At 39.4% G+C, this 12,862-nt stretch overlaps 2 protein-coding genes across 2 annotated transcripts; both read left to right on the top strand.

Annotated features, from left to right (window-relative positions):
• The first annotated feature begins 4,645 nt into the window (after positions 1-4,645).
• LOC137745992 (leucine-rich repeat receptor-like protein kinase PXC1) lies at positions 4,646-7,778 on the top strand. Its single transcript, XM_068486035.1, has 2 exons — positions 4,646-6,173; positions 6,777-7,778. The coding sequence occupies exons 1-2, from the start codon at positions 4,799-4,801 to the stop codon at positions 7,448-7,450; spliced, it is 2,049 nt and encodes a 682-aa protein (XP_068342136.1). The 5' UTR covers positions 4,646-4,798; the 3' UTR covers positions 7,451-7,778.
• A 3,383-nt stretch (positions 7,779-11,161) lies between these two features.
• Positions 11,162-12,415, top strand: LOC137744407 (uncharacterized mitochondrial protein AtMg00810-like). The gene is made up of 2 exons (XM_068484227.1): positions 11,162-11,419; positions 11,510-12,415. Exons 1-2 carry the CDS (start codon positions 11,162-11,164, stop codon positions 12,413-12,415), a joined length of 1,164 nt encoding a protein of 387 aa, XP_068340328.1.
• The last annotated feature ends 447 nt before the right edge of the window (positions 12,416-12,862 follow it).

Here is a 12,862-nt window from a genome sequence, read left to right as displayed (position 1 = left end):
CTAACAACCTTACGAGCACAAATGTATAGTTTTTTTCCTCGATCTACCACGATTTCGAGTGGTTTGACCTTGTCCGTACAAGGAAGAAAGGAAAGGGAGAGAGAGACAGTGATACGGGACAGGGAAAGCAGAGGAAAATGAGTGTGGGTGTATGTGTGGTCCAAAATCAGTCAACCAAAACCCAAACTGACCACACAACGAAACAAACACACTAGGGGCAAAACTGTCATTTTACCCCTACAATACGAAAAGTCGGGGACAGGTTGTCACAAACACACTTCGATTCGAGTGTCTACGTTGGATATTCAGGTTGGGGTGTGTCATTTAATTATTATGAATAAAATTGACACTTTTTAATTTTCAGAATTTTTATTTTTCTCATTCTACTTCTGATTGAGCTGATCAGCCTCTAAATGTAGAATTGTTTATATATTAGCAGTGCAATAGAGGTCATAGGAGTGGAGAGATACTCATGTAACTGATAAGGTTGCATGTAAAATATTTAATGGACTAATGACATCATTAAAATTATGCACTGGTTATAAGAAAAAAATGTCTCTTCACATCAACTCCAAGAAAGCCGTTTAATCGAATTTAAATGTTGATATTCAAATCCCCACCAATTTTTTTTCTATTTTAAAAATAAATCTCAATAATCTTTTTTTAACGGTTGATAAGTACATATTTTTGTAATCCTAAATAAGAGCTTAGTGACACTCAATTAAGTTATTTAATACTACGATTTAGTAATATTCTTTTTACTTCTTAATGTAAAATACACACACACACACACACACACACACACACACACATATATATATATATATATATATATATATATATATATTCTAATGATGATATTAAAAAGGAAAATAATAAAGACACACTCTTTCTAGTGTCTTACATAGTCCTGTTTTATACTGACTGTTGATTTCGTTTGATTTATTCAATTTGACGAACATAAATAAAAAAGAGAGTGTGAAAAGCTAGAACTTGTATGAGAAAATCACTGTTCTATAAAAAATTATTCGGCATTGGAATGTTAGGAAGTTTTGTAAGGTTGCCTTATAAGAAGTTGGGTAATTGGTAAAGCCTGCTCTGTACAGCTTGTATATTTATTCCAAAGTTTGGAATCCAAACCATGTATTTTGTTTCTTCTTTGAATATTGTATTTTCTTTTGAATAATAAAAAAACATATTGCCACTTAGTACTACTGTCTAGTGTTTTCTTCACATAAGAGGTCTTAGATTCGATTATCACCAAATACGATTTTAAACCACATTATTATTAACTCATTGTAAGGCTAAGAGCATCCTCTTTGTTTTAGTGTAGCTAATATCGTTTATTAATAAATAAATAAATAATGAGAAAACATATTTTCTTGATTAGCTAAGATTATTAGTATTTTGCCTCTTCTGACTTTCACATAAAATCCAAAGCCCAAGTTGAAAGTTGAAACACACATGCTCTCCAAGGAAACAATACAAGAATTGAATCTTCTAACTTTGGCCTTATTTTGTACCTGGAACTTATTAAACATACAAAAACCACTGCTCTCTTTGTCTCATTTTCTGGATGAGGAATGGTGGAGATCTTAGATATTCTCACATACTAACGGTTCATATCGTGCGGTTAGAAATCATTTAAATTTTATTATTTAAAATTAAACACAAATAGTACTTAACGAAAATTGACCGCATATTATACGATGAAAAACCAGATGTGAAGATCCCTCTATATGGGATCCTCATCCTCATTTTCTAATAAGCTTTTGTCCTTTGACTCTTTTGCTTTTTGCTTATCGAGTACAGCTTTTGTCTGCTTTTTGTTTGCTGATTCAGCAAGTGTACGAGGCAAATTGGAACGCCAATCACGCCTTCAGTCTCTCCTCTTTTTTTTTTTTTTCTTTTTTTTTTTTTTAAATAAACTTGGCTCCTCACCAAATAAAGTGGAGCTCCTCATTAACCTACGACGTGCTTGGTTCGTGGAACTTTATACAGATTGGAATGGTTTATATTATGACTTATTTTGTAAAATTTAGCTTTGTAAAAAAATCAATTAAATATAAATTGTTTCATTATCGATCTATATAAAAATAGATGTGAAGATTTAATAAAAGAATTACGAACTGTTTATGTATTTTTTACAATTGATTGACTAAACAATTATAATTTTAATTGATTTTTTTTTAGAGATAATTTTGAAAAAAAATTTATATATGAACCATTTTTATTATAAACATGAAATTCTGTAAATTGATCACTTAGTAAATTTAAATGAAATTTCTCTATCATGAGAAGCAAAGCCTTCTTCTTTCTTTTATGCATGTTTCATAATTAAATACAAAAACAAACCAAAAACATGAAGCAAAAAAAGTAAAAAAGAAGAGAGAGAGAGAGAGAGAGAGAGAGAGAGAGAGTTTTTAGCCTGTAAGCATGTCCTTCAGTTTTCGAGACAGTATCAACTGCGTACGTCTCAAGATGATTCCTGACAACAGGGAAATGCACAGGTAAGCTGGGTAATCATATATGTGGCAGTAAGATTTGCATATATGAATTTAATTAGGACTAATGGAACAATTAAACTGTTATTAAATAGTTTCCTTAATTAGTTATTGGGTATGTTATTTGTGTCGTCAAAACTCCATGCTAGCAAACTTCTTAGGACAATGCACTTGGCAATTATACTGGTACTACTTAAATGAAAGCACAGATGCAGGGAAATGCCTAATCATGATAGAGAGGAATAAATATTACATAATGAAGAATTTAAGAAAATAAATTCAGGACAATAACGAGGAATAATTTCACTAAAAGCTCCGAACGACAAAAATTTATTTAGTTTTCTTTAGGTAAATTTCTTTATCAAATTTGAGGTCGCAGAGTAGTGCTATACATGTTAAACTTTTTACTCATTTTTGTGATGGATCCAGTATCCTGTAGCATTCCGCACTCCAATAAATTGTATGCATGCAATTGTTACAAAGAAACTGATTGGTCAGTTCAATGGTTATATATAGGACAGCAATCTAATCATGTTTTGGTGCTTTTTTTGCTGGTAAAGATGGTAAATTTAGGATTTAGTAGGTAGAGAGCAACTTTGCTTTCTTAAGACTCAAAGTCGTACCAAGCTTTTGCTTTGGTGATCTGGAAAAAGGAAGGATCTATCATGCATCCATGAGACAATGAGCAACAGCAGGCAAAACTGAATTATGTGTATATATATGGACCTTCTTCTTTATGTAAAAGCCTCAAAAGGTAGTCCAATGTCAAGATGATTATAAATCATGCATGCATGTTTAATGTTTTGTGTTCAATAATATCCCCTCTCTCATTCTACCATCACCCCACTTAATTATCAAGTGAGAGAATGAGAGAAAGAAAAAGAGAAGGAAACATACATATCTGTATATATAAACGTATATATCCCCATTAGCAATTCCATTAAAGTTTTTCTTATCAACCCAGGCACTCTTAGCTTATATGCAGAGGATAGAGTTAAACCAAGTAACATTGCAAATGCATAATGATAGTAGGGTCAGGATATCCCTGCCCTTCAAATCGGACGTGAAGGTCTCCCCTCACCCGGCCTTCCGATGGGGAATCTCCACTCACTGTTTCCTCTAATATCCTCCCTTCGCCACATTATGAGGGTTTGCCTGAAACTCTAAACCCTAAACTTAATTTAAAATACAAAAATCAAGTTTCACTAAAAGAAAATACAAAAATCAAGACCTAAAAATTAAAATGCCCGAAAAAATTCCATGTTCCGTAGCACTATAAAATTTTTATACAGTCTGAGAGAGGCCAGTCAAAGGTTTGATATGATAATTTGATTGATGGATAAATGAATATATAGCAGTTTGGTGAGCCTAGCTAGCTACTCTTGTCAATGACTGAATGGCACCCAAAGAGTTTCAAGTGGTAGTAAATGATCAGTGTTGCCTGCTTCTTTGTGTACAAAATTAACTAGCTAGGTAGCCATAATCAGCAATGGCGATACTGATTATATATATTAGCTTGACTACTCATGGCATTTTGATTGTTGCAATACAAATTATTAAATTATGTATGTCAAAGTTTACAATCAGTTATTAGACTCGATTGCTTGTGATTAAAAAAAAAAAAACAATATTTGCTTTGCTTCTGATAAGATATCATTTTCTACCGACCTTCAGATCACAATCTTAACTCACATACAAATTATTTACTAAAAACATACAAAGTCATTTATTATCTCCTTATAATTTTGGTTGCTTTGCCATACCATGGTGCTCCTTTTTAGGGTCCCCATTCTCATTTCACTTGGCCAAGAGAAAAGTGAAAAAGGAGACACCACCCTGCTCTCCAAAGCCTTTACTCATTCCATCTGGAAGGAAGGAGTGGAGAACAGCAATCATTCATACAACCATGCCCCTTCTCTCTTTAATCATACTCCTCCTCCATCCATCTCTCTCTCTCTCTCTCTCTCTCTCTCTCTCTCTCTCAAAGGACACCATATTCCCTAATCATATCATTTCAATTATCAAATAACAAAAAGTAACTAAAAATTTAAAAAAAAAAAGAGAAACTACTCATATATTTCCCCCACCCCACTTAATCTCCTATCTCTCTCTCCCTCCCCCTCCCCCTCTCTCTTTTCAAATTCATAGACAAAGAGGATGGCGTCTCACTCTCACTCTCACTCACTCTCTTTAGTCCTTTAGTCATATTTCTTTTGCTTTTTAAAAACAGACACTTCTCTTTAGTCTTTAGTCATATTTCACTCGCTCTTCCCGCCTAATTAAGCAAAAAAACCATGAAGAAAAACAAGCCTTTTGCGTTCCTCACTCTCTCACTTCTTCTCTTGGCCTCCGCCCACTCCTCATTCTCATCTCCGCCACCTAACGACACCTGGGCCCTCGACCAATTCCGCCTTCAGACCGACAGCCACGGCTACCTCCGCTCCAACTGGACCGGCTCCGATGCATGCACCCCCGGCTGGGCTGGAGTCCGATGCTCCACCAATAAAGACCGCGTAGTCGCTCTCTTCCTCCCTTCCCTCAACCTCCGGGGCCCACTCGACTCCCTCGCTTCTCTCGACCAGCTCCGCCTCCTCGACCTCCACAACAACCGCCTCAATGGCACCGTTTCTCCTCTCGTCAACTGCACCAAGCTCAAGCTCCTCTACCTCGCAGGCAACGACCTCTCCGGCGAAATTCCGTCGGAGATCTCCTCCCTCCGGCGACTCCTCCGCCTTGACCTCTCCGACAACAACCTCCGGGGACCCGTTCCAGACAATCTCACCCACCTGACCAGGCTCCTAACGCTCCGCCTCCAGAACAACGCCCTCTCCGGCGAAGTCCCCGACCTCTCCGCCTCCCTTGCCGACCTCAAGGAGCTCAATTTCACCAACAACGAATTGTACGGAAGGCTGCCGGAGGGTCTGTTGAAGAAGTTCGGCGATGAAAGCTTTTCCGGGAATGAAGGGCTATGCGGGCCGAGCCCCTTGCCGGCTTGTTCATTCACCGGCACTCGCGATCCGCCCTCGGCGGCTTCATCCGAAACGGTGCCGTCAAATCCAAGCCAATTGCCTCAGACGACGAGCCCAAACGAGCCGAACAAGAAGCAACGGAGGAAGGGGCTGAGCCCCGGCGCAATCGTTGCGATCGTGATCGCGAATTGCGTGGCCATGCTGGTGGTCGTGTCATTCATCGTGGCCCACTACTGCGCGAGAGACCGCGGCGGCTCGAGTTCGATGGCCGGGAGCGAGAGCGGTAAGAGAAGGAGCGGGAGCAGCTACGGAGGCGATCAGAAGAAGGTGTACGCGAACAGCGGGGGTGGCGGGGACAGTGACGGTACAAACGCAACGGACAGGAGCAAGCTGGTATTTTTCGACCGGAGGAAGCAGTTTGAGCTGGAGGATTTGCTGCGGGCGTCGGCGGAGATGTTGGGGAAAGGAAGCCTAGGGACGGTGTACAAGGCGGTGCTGGACGACGGGAGCACCATGGCTGTGAAGCGGCTCAAGGACGCGAACCCGTGCGAGAGGAAGGAGTTTGAGCAGTACATGGATGTGATTGGAAAGGTGAAGCATCCCAATGTGGTGAGGCTGAGTGCTTATTACTATGCCAAGGAAGAGAAGCTTCTTGTCTATGATTATCTCCCTAATGGAAGCTTGCACTCACTTCTGCATGGTAATATATTATTCCTATTGCTTTTTCAAATCAACATGCATATTGTTGCAACCGTAGCCCGTTTGCTACAATGCTCAACAGTTCAACCCATCAAAATTAAACATCGACACCAATAATTGCAATTAGATATTGACGACATAACAATAAGACACTTGTTATACTTAAAAATGATTATTTTAGCAATACACCGAAGCCTTTTTTGACACCCCTTTACCTCAATTTGCGTATCCATGCACTCAAGACCCCTTGAGTTTTGAGTGGAAGACAAAAGTAAGCTTGAAGTCTTTTTTTTTTTATAGATTAGCTATTGACAGAATTTTAATCTTCACCGTCATGTAAGGGCTCAACACCTTATCTTCACTATGGTAAAGGGCCACTTGCGTAAGTTTGAAGTCTTTAACATGTCCGTAATTTGACCACTACTTACGGTTTCATTTACTAATTGAACTAGTACATAAGATTTCATTCATTATAATGCAGTTCGAGTCTAATACGATTTACTGTAATATAATCCACTTTAGTCATTAATAGAGTTTAGTGTTCAGTTTAGGGCACATCTGGCATTTTGTTTGATTTTTGATGATTTATTTGGATGTAATTAAGGGAATCGGGGTCCGGGTAGAATTCCATTGGATTGGACTACAAGGATCAGCTTGGTGTTGGGTGCGGCTCGTGGCCTTGCCAGGATTCATGCGGAATACAGCTCTGCTAAAGTACCGCATGGCAATGTCAAGTCTTCCAATGTCCTTCTTGACAAGAATGGCGTCGCTTGCATTTCCGACTTCGGCCTCTCTCTGCTTCTCAACCCGGTTCACGCCATTGCAAGATTGGGAGGATACCGAGCTCCTGAGCAGGCGGAGGTCAAGAGGCTATCTCAGAAGGCGGACGTGTACAGCTTCGGAGTCTTGCTTCTGGAGGTTCTAACGGGGAGAGCTCCATCCCAGTACCCTTCTCCCGCCCATCCCCGTGTGGAAGAGGAGGAGGACGCGGTGGACCTTCCGAAATGGGTGAGGTCTGTGGTGAAGGAGGAGTGGACCGGGGAGGTGTTTGATCAAGAACTTCTGAGGTACAAGAACATTGAGGAGGAGCTTGTTGCAATGCTCCATGTGGGATTGGCTTGTGTGGTGCCTCAGCCTGAGAAGAGGCCTACAATGTCCGAAGTAGCTAAGATGATTGAGGACATCCGAGTCGAGAGATCCCCACTCGGAGAAGACTATGATGATTCCCGCAATTCGCTTTCGCCTTCTCTCGTCACCACTGAAGACGGGCTGGCCTGATTGGCAAAGCCATCCCTCGTTTCTGTATCAGTTTTCATCTGCATTATCTCGCTGCGCATCGCTGCTGCTACTTAGCTTATTTTTGTGTAGTTGTGGTCTCTGTAATATCTGCAAGTCCCTGTATTGTTAAAATTGTCAGAGGTAAGGAGATAGATTCTCTTGCCACCAAGATTAACATTTAGTTTGCTATTATGTAAATCTACTTGTTGAAAGGAATTATTTGTGATGGTTATCTTCAAATCACTTTAAATCTTCAGAGTGGAAGCCTAACCTGCCCTAATTTGCACCACATAACCCTAAAGTCGGGATCTGTAGACATGCATCTGTGCCTGGGGACATGAATGTTCGATCAAATGTATTGTTGAGAATTAAGCTTCTCACTAATTTGAGTTTAACCTGCAGATGTTTGAATCCTGCAAATGAAGAAGAAGATGAAAAGACTTTCCTTGTTTAGTAGTAGCCGTTAGGCTTAAATTTTGTAACAGCTAGTTTAGCCCTCTGTTTTAGGAAAGATGAACAGCTGTGTTTTATTCTCATCTCTATTGTACTGTGTTGCTGGATCCATTCCAAGTGGAAGGATCCCAGCGCTTGATGCACTAGAGGGCTGAGATTGGTTTCTGAAATCAAACCTATCCAAGCCTCTATATGCTAGGATTTTTTCTTGTTAAAAGAAATATGCAAAGAGAAATTTGCTTCACTCTCCCTGGCCTCCCTGCATTTCGTTTCATCTTTGAATCCCAGTTTTTTCTCTAAAAGTTAAAACCTTTTTTAAAACAAAATCGACCATGGCCTGGTACCATTTCAACATGGTATTAGAGCTCTAGGTTTGATTCTGAAGAAGGGCGTGATACTGTGAGTGAAATCTAGCTTCGAAGAAAACCCAGAAAACCTTAAAGGTGGTTCCTTTGTTGATTGGTTCACTGAGAGTCACTAAGAAATGTTGGGATCAAGTTCTTCTAGTGGAGATTTACGAACTCCATAGTTTGATGGTGCAAACTACGATTTTTGGGCTGTCAAAATGGAAACTATCCTCATAGCACATGATCTATGGGATGTGGTAGAACTCGGAGTACAACCGCAGGAGATTCCCGAGAAGGAAGAAGGCTCTGGAGATGAAGAAAGTGAGGTTGAGCAAGTTCCAATGGAAGCACCCACCATCTCCAGAGAAAACAAAATAAAAAACGCCAAGGCGCTGAGTTTCATTCAAGGAGCTATAACAGATGAGCTCTTCCCTCGCATCAGAAATGAGAAGACTGCTAAAGGAGCTTGGGAAATTCTGAGAAGAGAGTTCAAAGGAGACAAAAAGGTAAGAGCTGTTAAACTGCAAGCCATTAGAGCTGAGTTTCAATATCCTGAGAATGCATGATAGTGAAGCCTTAGATGACTACTTGGCTAGGTTCTTTGAGATAGTGAATAATCTGAAATCACTAGGTAAGGATGTACCTGAGAAAAGGATTGTGCAGAAGCTATTAATGAGTCTAAGTAGAAGATACAAGTCCATAGTGTCTATAATAGAGGAGACAAGAAATCTGGATGTTATAAGGGTTGAGGAAGTCTTAGCCTCGGTTAAAGTCTATGACAAAATGGAGGACTCACATGATGAGAGGGACAAAGTTACTGGTACTGAGAAGGCATTTAGTAGCCTAAAAATTGGAGGTAGTATTCATGGCAGCACTAGTGGAACTTATAAAGGTGCACAGAGTAAACAGAACCATAAATGGTAACAAAACAAGAAAGGGAGAAATTGATCACAAAGCAGCGATTGGAATGGTAATAGTAACTCCAGTTGGAACAACCAAAATGGTGGAAATTGGGGCAACAGAAACACTTTCCAAAGCAGACAAGGAAGTAGCAGTCAAGGTGCCATGAAGCCACAATGTCAAACTTGTGATAAATATCATTTTGGCATTTGTAGGTATAAGGGAAAACCTAAATGTGGCAAGTGTATCAGATTTGGCCACATTGCAAAGGGTTATGACAATAACAAACAGGTTGCTAACTATGCAAAGGAGGAAGATTTGACCACTGGTACAATGTTCTATGCTTGTCACTCTGCATCAATAGCTCAGGATAGATCTGTGTGGTTTGTGGATAGTGCTTGCAGCAACCACATGACCTCTCAAGAATCTCTACTATTAAATCTTAACATATCAGTTACTTGTAAAGTTAAAATAGGGACTGGTGACTTGGTTCAAGCAACAGGCAAGGGAACACTGATAGTGAATACAAAGCATGGGAAGAGATATATCAATGAAGTTCTGTTGGTTCCAGGACTAGATGAAAAGTTGAGTGTTGGTCAAATGATGGAGCATGGCTATTATGTTCTGTTTGGTGGTAACATGGATGTAATCTTTGATGACAGCAACCTTGAGAATGTATTAGCCAAGGTAGTTATGGCAGGGAATAGATGTTTTCCATCGTCCCTAGAATCTATAAATCCAGTAGCTAGAAAAGCCTCAATCGGAGAAGAGCCATGATCTGGCATAAAAGATTTGGTCATTTGAGCTTTAGCAATCTGAAAAGGATGCAAAGAGAAGAAATGGTGCTTGGTTTACCTAAACTATCTGAGATGAAGGAAATCTGTGAGAGTTGTGTTTCTGGGAAGATGCACAGAGAACCATTTGATAAAGAAAAAGTATGGAGAGCAAGCCATCCACTAGAACTGGTGCATACTGATGTCTATGGACCAATGCAGAATGATTCCATTGGTGGCAACATGTAGTTCATCACATTCATTGATGATTTCTATAGGATGTGTTGGGTGTATTTCCTCAAAAACAAATCTGATGTGTTCAATGTGTTTAAAAAATTTAAAGCCTTTGTGGAGCTACAAAGTGGTTTCAAGCTTAAGAAGCTAAGAAGTGACAGAGGAGGTGAATATACCTCTCATGAATTCTTAAATTTCTGTTCTAACACTGGAATGGAAAGGCAATTAACAGTGCATACTCCCCTCAGCAAAATAGAGTTGCTGAGAAAAGAAATAAAACCATTGGTGAAATGGCAAGGTCAATGATGGTTGAGAAGAACATTCATGTGGTTTTTTGGGCTGAAGCAGTTGGAACTGCAGTATACTTGCAAAATAGATGTCCTACAATCTCAGTGAAGGATAACACTCCATTTAAAGCTTTCACAGGTAGAAAACCTAGTATAAAACATTTGAGAAGTTTTGGATGCATATGCTATACACACATACCTTCACAGCTAAGAAAAAAGTTTGATGAAAAGGCTAGCAAAGGTATTTTTATGGGGTATGGAAGCTGTGAAAAAGGGTATAGAGTTTATGACCTGCAGTCAAAGAAAATCATCCTCTCCAGAAGTGTTGTATTCAATGAGGATCAGTGTTGGAATTGGGAATACAAGCAAGTTGAAACACCTGCAATGCCTCTTGTTTTTTAGAATCAAGTGTATGATGGTGATGTGCAAGAAAGTCCAAATGAGACTCAGGTTGAAACTGCTCAGAGTTCTTAACCAAGTTCGAGTTCTAGCAGTGCATCAACTAGCAGAAGTGAATCACTGAGTCAAAACTCAACTCCTAGTTCAACACCTGTAAAACTAAGGAGTCTAGAAGAGATATATGCTAGATGTCACATGAGTTTTGTTGAACCAGAAAATTATCAAGAAGTAGCACAAGATCAAGCATGGCAAGAAGCTATGAATGCAGAAATCGATACAATTGAAAAGAATGACACTTGACAGCTAGTTGATAGACCCATGGACAAACCTGTTATTGGGGTGAGATGGGTGTTCAAAACTAAATTAAATCTAGATGGAACAGTTCAGAAGCACAAGGCTAGACTGGTGGCAAAAGGGTATGCACAAAAGCCTAGAATTGATTACAATGAGACCTTTGCACCAGTGGCAAGGTTGGATACAATTCAAACTCTTATTGCTTTAGCTACACAAAATGGGTGGAAATTATTCCAACTAGATGTGAAATCTGCGTTTTTAAATGGCGTACTTAAAGAAGAGGTATACATTGAACAACCTGAAGGTTTTGAAGTTAAAAATGCTTGCCATAAGGTCTACAAATTGAAGAAGGCCTTGTATGGTTTAAAATAGGTACCTAGAGCCTGGTATAGTGAGATTGATGCATATCTCACCAGTTCTAAGTTCATTAAGAGCACAAGTGAAGCTACTTTGTACATCAAGTCTGATGAAGAAGGTGGTATACTCATTGTCTCAATATATGTTGATGACATTGTGTTTACTGGAAGTAGCAAAACACTACTCAGTGAGTTCAAAATAGAGATGATGCAGAAGTATAAGATGTCTGATTTAGGCTTACTTCATCATTTCTTAGGAATGGGAATCTTACAAACTGAAAATAGTGTATTTATTCATCAAAGCAAGTATGCAAAATCATTACTTGTGAAGTTTGGCCTTGAAGATTGTAAACCTGTCTCTATTCCTCTACCAACTAGTGAAAAACTTAAGAAGGTAGATGGAAGTGAATTGGCAGATGAAAGCATATACAGGAAAATTGTGGGCAGCCTTCTGTATTTGACAGCAACTAGACCAGATTTGATGTATGCTGCTAGTTTGTTGTCAAGGTTCATGAATAGTCCTACAAAGAAACATTTTGGAGTTGCAAGAAGGGTTCTGAGATATGTGCAAGGCACACTGAGCTATGGAATTGAGTATACAAAAGATAGAGATGCAATTCTTGTAGAGTTTTGTGATGCAGACTCGGTAGGGAGTGAGGATGATTGCAGGAGCACCTCAGGATATGCATTCAGCTTTGGTAGTGGGGTTTTCTCTTGGACTTTTGTGAAGCAAAACACAATTGCTTTATCAACTACAGAGGCCAAGTATGTCTCAGCAGCAGAAGCCACAACCCAGGCTATTTGGCTAAGATTTTTGCTCGATGATTTTGGGGAAATGCAAGTTGATGCAACACCCTTATTCTGTGACAACATGTCTGCAATCTTCATGGTGAAAAATCCTGTCTTTCACCAAAAAAACTAGACACATAAACAGAAAGTTCCACTTTGTAAGGGAAACACTACAAGAAGGGGTGATTAATGTGAAGTTCTGCAGAAGTAAAGAACAACTTGCAAACATTTTTACAAAGGCATTGCTTAGAGAGAGATTCAACTACTTAAGACTCAAATTTGGAGTGAAATCAGTGAGCAGCTTAGGAGAGGCTGTTGAGAATTAAGTTTCTCACTAATTTGAGTTTAACCTGCAGATGTTTGAATCCTCCATATTAAAAAGAAGATGAAGAGACTTTCCTTGTTTAGTAGTAGCCGTTAGGCTTAAATTTTGTAACGGCTAGTTTAGCCCTCTGTTTTAGGAAAGATGAACAACTGTGTTTTATTCTTATCTCTATTGTACTGTGTTGCTGGATCCATTCCAAGTGGAAGGATCCCAGCACCTAATGCACTAGAGGGCTGAGATGGGTTTCTGAAATCA

Source organism: Pyrus communis, chromosome 9, assembly GCF_963583255.1.
Source record: "Pyrus communis chromosome 9, drPyrComm1.1, whole genome shotgun sequence".
NCBI classification, from domain to species: domain Eukaryota; kingdom Viridiplantae; phylum Streptophyta; class Magnoliopsida; order Rosales; family Rosaceae; genus Pyrus; species Pyrus communis.
The sequence above is the reverse complement of the archived record's forward strand: the minus strand, read 5'-3'. Positions and strand labels throughout refer to the sequence as shown.

Excerpts from the sequence above, each read along its gene's own strand:
- LOC137745992 (XM_068486035.1), top strand. The coding sequence starts at position 4,799 with ATGAAGAAAAACAAGCCTTTTGCGTTCCTCACTCTCTCACTTCTTCTC. Across the intron at positions 6,174-6,776 it reads CTTGCACTCACTTCTGCATG|GGAATCGGGGTCCGGGTAGA; the intron begins GTAATATATTAT and ends GATGTAATTAAG.
- LOC137744407 (XM_068484227.1), top strand. The coding sequence starts at position 11,162 with ATGGACAAACCTGTTATTGGGGTGAGATGGGTGTTCAAAACTAAATTA. Across the intron at positions 11,420-11,509 it reads ATGGCGTACTTAAAGAAGAG|GTACCTAGAGCCTGGTATAG; the intron begins GTATACATTGAA and ends GGTTTAAAATAG.